At 34.4% G+C, this 9830-nt stretch overlaps 1 protein-coding gene across 1 annotated transcript in view; it reads right to left on the bottom strand.

The window, feature by feature from the left end:
* Window positions 1-610: 610 nt before the first annotated feature.
* TFEC (transcription factor EC) overlaps window positions 611-9830 on the bottom strand; it is an 87531-nt gene continuing 78311 nt past the window's right edge. The window contains exons 7-8 of the mRNA XM_090042241.1: window positions 6862-7009; window positions 611-5925 (exon numbers count right to left, since the gene is read on the bottom strand). Of these exons, the coding sequence (XP_089898367.1) occupies window positions 5545-5925; window positions 6862-7009 (529 nt within the window). The 3' untranslated portion in view covers window positions 611-5544. The remainder of the gene's footprint in view (window positions 5926-6861; window positions 7010-9830) is intronic.

The following is a 9830-nucleotide window of genomic DNA, read 5'->3' as shown; positions in this document are numbered from 1 at the left end:
CTTGTCTTGTGGTTGCCAATTAATGAAACTGAAATATATTTAACTTGATGGGTATCAGTGATTTAACCAATAAGCCTTATCATACTTCACTACTGTATTCCCCTTTATAATTAGATTTTTGGTCCTGCAACTGATTAGTATCAAAACTTCATAGGTTTTGCTTTAATCTCCCATTGGTTGTCAATACAAATGATGCTTACATCAAACCTGATTAGCTGCCATTTATTCTAATATAACTATTTTTAATCAAGTAGTTAAGTGCATAGTGCTTTTCCCAATCCTTTTTAATAATTTCTGATTTGATTTCCCGATGTTGTTTGTTTCATCATCAGAGGGTGTGAATAACCACGAGGATGAGATATATCTTTGTAGGGAAATGAGGTGATCCGAGCACCTCACAGACAGCACTGTGCATCTTTCATGATCAAATCCTAAATGTGTACAAAAACAGTGTTTCCTTCTTTAGCTCTTCCCTGAAATTAGACTTGTAAGTAAAATTACAACTATATCATATATCTGAACTATTTGAGATATCTTAATTAACAGATTAATGAAACAAAAAAAGCTAGGTGACGTATTTATTTAAAATGAAATGCTTATCTAACACTGCAGAAAATACTATGACAACCAAAATTTAAAAGAAATAAATGAAATACTAGAAAACCATGGCTAAATATATATTACTAATATTTCATCATTTTTGCATCATTCGTATACATACAATGCCAAATACATGCTATAGACAGGAGCACTTTTGATATGAGGGATTCAAAATACTCAACACAAATTCTTACTTAATTCATTTAGTAAGGGTATCTTTTTAGTGCCAAAATGTTGCCTAATTATCAGCTTTAAAAATGTTTTACATCTTAAAATACAATATTCTGTTTATCCTAGATTGTCTGGGGAACATCTAGTACATTAAAAGGTTTTTGTAGAGCTTCTTAGCGATTTAACTGATACTATCATGCCTGCTAGCAATTTTGCAACATTCTGAAAACACTTTCCATAAATCAAAGCCTTAGCAGCAGGAATAAGCAGATGGCAGGAGACCATATTAAAGAATATATCAATTATTTTCATTAATGGGAGGCTACTGGATCATGATGTATCATAATGGACTAAATGGTTAGCAGTTGTTAAGAGTGTTGTCTATTGAGTATTTCCTTAGATGTTCTTAGTGATGCTATTATAATGTCTTGCAGTAACATTCTTAGTGGGTCTTTGTTTCACAAGGGACATATAAAAAAGATGTTTTAATTTCTTTAATTGTATTCATATAATAAACATAAAGTTCCAGCACACACAAAATGTATTTTCTATAAAGACTGCATGTACAGTATGTACTAAAATACATTCTGTCACATACATTTACTTAGAAAACAGATACTGTATGATTAACAATGAAAAATAGCAATTATCATAAAAATATTCTACTGTCTCATAATAGTAATGTAAATGCCTTTGCTGATCTAACAGACTTAACATAATTTTAAATTACAATAATTTTACATCCTCCATTCATGTATACAGCCCTATTAAAGTCAAAAGGTATTATAACAATGTTCTTATTAAGATTAAATGACTGAATTATATTTAGTCCTTCAGATTATAAGGCAACTGCATTCCTGTTTGTTAAAATGTTTGCACTTACTTTAGCCTCTTACACAGTATCCACACAGGCAGTGAAATAATTTAGATCTCTTTTCTTTGTATAGTATCTATATCCATTTCATGAATTAAACAAGATGGTAATATTTCAGCTGCCTTTGCTTTTGTATAATTATCAGCTCACTGGTTCATGTACACTGTAAGAATACAACCACCACTTTTACTAGAAATAGGCAAAAAGTCCTTAAATATACTGGGAGGAATGGTTTTCCTCCAACTAGTAGAAATGTAAGTCTTTAAATTTGCGTCTTAGGGCTTTAGTCATAGTACACCAAACTTCATCAAACAGAGCTGTATTAGAAATAATTTGGACATACCTTTAATGCATCAAACCCTGGAGACCTAGCACAGATTTTATTCCTGTAAAACTCTCATTGACATTGAAAGAAGTTTTTTTTCCTGAGTTAGGACTTCAGGATTTGTTCCTATATACATAAAAACCCTTTTCTGTGTTCAAGATTACAAGCACTGCATCATGCTAAGTCTGAGTTGGGAGAGTTTGCTATTTTAGGAAATTTGGAATAGTGAAACCAACATATAGAGGGCCATGGATGTGCTGAATACCTTTCTGAAGCTTCCTTAACTGTGTAGCCTTCCATTGACCTTCTCATAAGCATTAAGATTTATACTAAAAGATCAAACCATACTGGGAAACTATAGCCTCTGACACCAAAGAGCCAGGTGAATGTTATCCTCTCTCAGGGATGCATTCCCTTACAGCGGGTTAGAGGAAATCTTTTTCACCTTATGTAACCACCTATAGTAGTAACACAACAGCTCTCACTGAATTGAACTAATTCATGAAAATCCTAATCACAATCTGAAATGACAACTTCCCATTGGAAACATAATTCAATTGCATTGAAAGAGCATTACCATCACACATATACACATAGTGTTACTATGAATGACTGCAGCTTGGGAAGAGTAGTTTCTCTGCATATTTACTGACAGATACTGCAAGACAGTATGTGGCAATAGAAATGACTGCTAGCCTGCTAGGGTTTTCATGCAGAAAAAAAATGTGATGTTTTATACTGAGGGAATTGTCAGAAGAATGAAAATGAACTTTAAAAAAAATAATGGGTGCACTGAAATATTTTTAAGATGGTACTTTAAAAAAAATCCTGAATTTGATTTTTTTTACAAGTCAGTGCAGTCCAAAAGTATGGTCTATCTTCCATGTACAAATTCAATGGGAAAATCATGTAACACATTCATATTTAATTCATTTTGCTCCACTGTGAGCAAATCCATGCTGTTGTATTTAAATCTAATGTAATAGAAACTACAAGGACAAATGCCAGTTGGTTAGCCATCTATCTTCTCCCTTCTTCATATGCAATGGACAACGTGAATCCTAAATTAGGTGCCTGGGCATAAATGTTACTTTTGTTGTATCATGTTTCAGATTTTACTTTCATTTTGTAACCTGTGGACTCTCTGGAATGGTGGGTTATGCCCCAAGCTTACTGAACAACTCTAATTAAAATGGCTCTTCTTCCTATATCCAGTTACCTTTGGTTAATATTCATTTGGACTCCCATCCCCACTTCCAAGATTTCAAACAAAAAAACCCAAACCTCTGCATCAGTTATTTTTTTGTTAATTATATTGTAGCAACACAGTTGGGAGCCTCCATCAAGGCATGTTGGGCTAAACATGTATATGTACATGACAAGAATGTGGTTTCTTTGTACCAAAGAGCTTATTGGCTAAATGAGTGCATTTATACAGGCTAACAGAACTCTTTAAATAGACTAAAAAACTGATATGATTTCTTTAGATAGATATTGATTAGTTTTTGCCACATGGTGAAATTCCCAGTGAGTTAGTAGAAAATCCAAGTGAAATTCCAATGAGCAGGTAAAATTCCAGTTAAGAAAAAAAATGCCGAACACAAGAATTTAGAACGGATAGGGTGTGCTATGACCCTTATAAATCATGTAGTTCAGTGGAACCATCTATACAGCAGCCTGGATAACACTTATGAAGGTCCTATTTGCCAACTCTGCATAATTTCTACATAATAATAATAAAGACAACTTGAGAAGTAAAGGCCTATGCATTTAAAACACAAGTCAAATAACAGCCTGATTGAATCCCCTTTTGCTGCAATACTTCACATGATGCTTCTTTAGGTAAGTTCTGGGAGAGCAAAACTTAACACAACAATTCTCATTTTTAAGAATATTTTACCTTTCACAAAGACCCCCAAAACAAATACTTTTGTTTTATTTAAAAAGAACTGCAAAGAACTTGTGCCAGCTTATTTTCCAATGTATTAGTATTAAAATGATTGCACTTAATCTACACCAAAAATATATATCACACTCCAAAATTTCACTGCATATGAAGATGATGCGTCTTCTGCCTGCCCTCTAACTGCTTAAGCTCTGAGTCAAATCCATACATTTTGAATGCCCATTACTAGCATGTGAGCATGATAAAGGAATGGATCAGAACAACAGCTTCAGGAATATTTCCTTTGGCTCCAGACACTACTTATCTTTTTTATAATGAATCTAGAGGCAAATTTGAAGTGAAATTCTCTGCCAAAATGCATGCAAGTGAATGTAGTATATCTCATCCTCCACATCCAACTGGATCAAAAATATTGGTATAGAGTTAGGACTTATCCCTTTAGAAAAACCCTACTATGCCATGAAAGGAACCAAGGCACACTTCATGGCTTGAAAAAGTTTTCTTGGAAAATACAGTATCCTATTATTCATTTGTGATTAGCCTCCATCAAAGAAGGACACCACTTGGGTACATGACAAATAACTGATATTACTATTAGCAACAGTGGCTGTTTTAATTTTTACTAATTGTAACACTGAATATCTCCATTGCATCCTGTATATACAGAGCATGTCTACACATGCGCCCAACTACACAGCTGTTACTGCTCAATCATTTAGTACTTGCTTTAGCAAGTTGTTATTGTGCAGTCCCAGTGGCGCTCAAGTCGATTTTGACCCTACTGCGCAGTAGCAATGAGCTACTGTGCAGTAGCATCAGCATCATGATTCATGCTTGTCACTATGGCGACATAGTGTCTCATGTAGACACGCCCACATGCACTCTTACTTTATTCTGTTGATTGAGTAACTTCTTCTTAAATTGCTGAATCCTGATCTGTATCTGTCCGATAAGTTTGGTTTTTGTTTGATTGCTTTTTTTATCCCTATCATTATATTTCTGGTTTTCTTTGGTAACATTAAAATGCACAATAATAAATACTGAATGTTTGATGTTTTCTATAGGTCAATAAAAACTGAAATATGGATTCAAAAAACAACTTCATGAACTTTGTGGTTTTATTTTAAATAGAAGTGCATGCAGTTCATGCAGCATTAGTCTTCCACTTTTTATAATGATTTTAACATCTCTATTGTAGGTAGATCCCATTCAAACATTTCCCCATTGCAGTTCATGTTACATAGCCATTGCTTTTATTCAAATTTTCTATTTTTCACTTAAAAAGAAATTAATACATGCTTACAACTAAAATTCTTGAATAAATTTGGGAGAAATGAGTACTAGATTCAACAGTGTATTTGAATATAATTTTGTGACATGGTTTTGTGGGAACTATTTTAATACTTCTGTGAGAATAGAAGAAAAGATGGGGGGAAAAAACCCTTTCTGGTAAATAAAGAAGGATCTGTAGTTAGTTCCAGGATAAGGAGATACAGCTCTATTGTTCTATGAAGTTTGCCTCAGCTAAGCCCTACCCACACAACAGTTCATCACCACAACAGTTTTTTGTTTTCTTATTTAAAGCACCAACATCAAACTTAAATTCATAACACAAATTTTTAGCACCAGCAAATGATTAAAAAAAATATCATCAGGGCCTATCTAGTTCTACAAATCATCTCCATCATCAGTACTAAAGCTACTTCTCCGACTACTCTCTTTTGATGCAGCAGGTGATGTGGAAGACAAGAGTGGATCTGTTCCAAATGGCGATATTGTGTCATCGAGTAAAATTTCCTCTAACCTTTGTTCTTCTTTTAAAGCAGCACTAAAAGATAGATCTGTGAAGTGTGAAAGTGGATCGGAAAAGGCTATCGATCCATCACAAATGTCAGAACTTGGTCCATGAGTCAGAGTCATTTGCTGAGAATAGTCTAAGACATTCTTTTCTGGATATGTCTGTTGCTTTATGACTTGGGCAGCTAAATCCACAGCAGCGAGTGAAGACATGACTGGCAGACCATGAGCACGAGCCTGGATTTCTAGTTCCTACCATTAAAAAAAAAAGATAATGATTTAGAAATGTCTGATTTCTTTAGAACCACAGTAGATAACAGCATGCCTACACAGAATGCATACACATTAATGATAATTCTTAATTCAATTTTAACAATATGTTTAAAAATGCAATATGTGTATAATCCAGGATAATAACAATGAGTAACACATGCCAGTTTTCTTTTTAATTCTCATCCTGTTGTTAAATAGATCTCCTATGGGAACATGAGAGATATGACAGCCCCCCTAATACTATTACCTACAGTACTGAACCACTTTAAAGTGATAGAAAAATGCTGCAGACATTTCTACTCGTTAATTATCCACAAGGATTCAGGACTCCTATCAGGAGAAATAGCAGGTATCTTATCCAATGATATATATGTGTGTGCACATATATTTCTTTAAATCTGGCATCTCAAGGTATGGAAGGCCATATTCTGATACTTCATGTCACATGAGCAGATGATGTGTGACTTAATATAACATGGCACAACGTACCCCAAGGCAATGCAATGCCGTGGAATTTTTACAAAGGGGAAAAGAAAATACGGGAGAGGATTTAGTGTCCAATATTGTTTTAGGGAATGTTTTTCCTTTCTTTATTTTTAATTTTTTTCTCTAGAATAATGTGGACAGTATATAAGGCGGCAATGTTCTTTCAAATACTTTATTGGTCTTTCTCTACACATTACCTTATGTAAATCCTAATGATTAAAGGAATTTCTTAAAAGTCAATGAAAAAAACACAAAAAACACACAATTTAACAAATCTGTTTCTATTTTTATATGAAAAATTGTACCTTTGTCACAAGGCCAATGCACTTTTAGTAAATGGCATTTTGGAAATTATGTCGGTGAATAAAATTGGATGAGGGATAAGTATTGAGAAAGCTTTGTAGTTCATAGTAACAGTCTTATACAAACCTGAATTCGAAGTAGAAGTCTTCTGTTAGCCTGCTCTAATTTCTTCTGTCTGTGTTCTAATTCTCTGGCTCTCTGTTGTTCTTTTTGTAGCCACTTGATGTACTCCACTGATGCTTTTAAAATAGTTCCTTTGTTCCAGCGCATATCACTGCAGAATGTAGAGATAACCTTTTCACAATTGTGCATGTCAGCAGAATTCATAAGAACTTACAAAATCTTTTACATTAATATGAAATAATGATTTACATGACTATTATTCACTCTTAGATATTATTGCTTCTGAATGGAAATTTTAATAGAATAGTTAAGAAGCCCTTATATAGTAAAATTAATCCCAGAATGAAAATAAGTGTCAAAAGAAAGTAATAAAGTGACTTTTTGTGGGAGAGCTAAATGCAATATCATGATTCTACCATTACAGTTTTTATATTTTTAGTGAAAATTGCTTTTATTATTAACTCTAAGATTAAAATCTATGTGCAGTATTTCTGCATTAATGAACTAGGAAATATACATTACTGAAGACTTAAGCCTAAATTTTTAAAGATCATTTCAAATATACTACTCCTTTACCTGACTTTCTAATGAGGTTGCTTTTATGCTTGTTGGGAAAAAAAATGGTCTGTGCTGAATGCTGATCTTCACTGATGATAGAGGTGGCAAATCACAGTTTAGCAATCACACTGTGTAACACGACAAAACTGACTCATTCAAACCCTTTGACAACAGCTCAAAAAACATATACTGGGTTAAGTAGACAACTGATATAAATCCCAACTGAAAATAAATACATCCTTTACAAGGATGAGACAAATCCTTGGCCCTGATCTAGCAAAGCCCTGATGCACACATTTAATTTTAAATTCACAAGTGATTCCATAAAGTCAATGGGCTTATTCACGTGCTTAAAATAAGCATGCACTCCAGGACATTTGCTGGATGACTGGCCTTGAAACAAGAAAACGTTTTATTAAGGATGTCAATTTTTTTTAATAAAAGTTTTAAAATTTTGTAATACAGGTAAGCATACAGCCGGCATTATAGATAAGGATGGTCTAACTTCCAGGCCAGAAAGTCAATACAAATTTAAACAGAGGAAAGGACTCACATGAGCCTTGCAATGGGTGTAAAAACTGACTGGTTATGGCTTGTAGGAATCTGGAGGTGGATCACTTCTTAGATTCTGAACCAAAGGTCTGTACTTGGATACTTGCTACGTATGGTGAAAATAATATAAATTATGAAAACAAATCAATAAGCAGTTCCCACTGCTGTTTAGACTGCAAACTCTGAACAACACTGAAATTATACTTTTTCTACTATTTTAGGGAAAGCCTTCAAAAATGCTATTCATACATACACACCTGTGGTGAGTAAAATATAATATTTCCTTCATTCTCAAATAAAAGAGTGAGTGACTATATTTTGCAAGTGCCTTAGTGAATTTTGATGGCAGTTTTGGAAAAAGATAAGGAAATGATAATATCTATAACATCTCCTTCAGGGAAACACATCCACAATCCTCCTAGGTACATAAGGTCACCCCCTCATATTAAAGGACAGAATAATACTATGCAAAGTATATTATTACTCACACTTAACTAGTTCAGCTTGAAAAAAAAATACAACACTACAAAATTAGTTGCAAAGACAGTATTTGGCAATTTGGAAATGCTTAGATGGGGTGAGGGAACAAATTTATTTACAACTACTGAGTATAGGTATGAAATCTGGCAAAAAAAAAAATCACAGGTGCTCCAGCTAATCACAGACATTATGAATTAAAACGGAAATTTTGACAAAATTTTTTTTCAATGAATATTTCCCTTCAATCTAATAATAAACCATATATTATGGGCTGCACTTTGAACCCACTAATCAGTTATTTGCAAGCTTTTTCCCTCCCCATAATATTAATAACCCTAATTATCATATTCTGAATATTGCCGACTTCTCATAATGGTACTGGCTGGACAGTTTGAATTTCCTGATATAATGGTGCTAATTTTTCTCTTACTTTAAGATAAATCTTCACTGTGAACCTAATTGCTGGATTTAGATTTCCAGTGGAGATGGATCTAGTCGACTCGCAAGTGCTAAGGAATAAATGCTACATAGCTTGTAACGTGACATTTACACATTTGAGGGGATTGCCCCTACCATTGTGAACCCTGACAAAAAGCCTCTGGCCCCTGCAATACTCTTCCAGTAAGGAATTCTGAATCTTTCCTTTAAACTCTGGAAACTCGGAACTGAACTACACCACTGATAGTTTCTTAAGTTTGTTATCCAACAAGTTCATTGTTCAATACCTGAGAGAAAGTACAAAATTCTTCCTACCTGGCAATTGTGAGCATGTGTGTATATGCATGCATATGCACACCCCCTCCACACTATACAACATTGGTGGGATGTTTTGCTAAATAAGAGTACTAAATCCCAATGTGCCAATATTTTTATGACATAAATTGATGTCTATTTTCTCTCTGCGGATGCCATCTCATCCCCCAGCATACCTCAGGTACATAAATGACATCTTCCTTGTACAGATACAAGGGAAGGAATCTCTAGAAAAATTTCACCAGGACTTTAATAAGTTCCACCAGCCCATCACACAACTCTGGAATACTCCACCCAGCAAATTGATTTCATAAACACCACAGAGAAGGTTTGCAATGGCCACAGTGCCACCACATTGTATCAGAAACCAGCCAACTGCTACACCTGACCTCATGCCACCAGCTTTCGTCCTAAACACACCACTAGATCCATCTACAGACAAACTTGGTGATAACACCTGTATCTGCTCTGATCTCATCAACCAGCATGCACATCTTGAGGGTCTGGAGCAGGGATTCCCACAATTACAATACAACTCCAAAACTGTAGCCACTCAGATCAACAAAGCCAGACTTGGTCCTTGCATCAACCTGCTACAGTGTTTTTCTTGTCCCAGGGTTAACGGAGTC

This window comes from Crocodylus siamensis, chromosome 4 (genome assembly GCF_052110815.1).
Source record: "Crocodylus siamensis isolate JL-2025a chromosome 4, ASM5211081v1, whole genome shotgun sequence".
Lineage (NCBI taxonomy): Eukaryota > Metazoa > Chordata > Crocodylia > Crocodylidae > Crocodylus > Crocodylus siamensis.
This window is presented reverse-complemented; position numbering and strand designations above follow the sequence as displayed.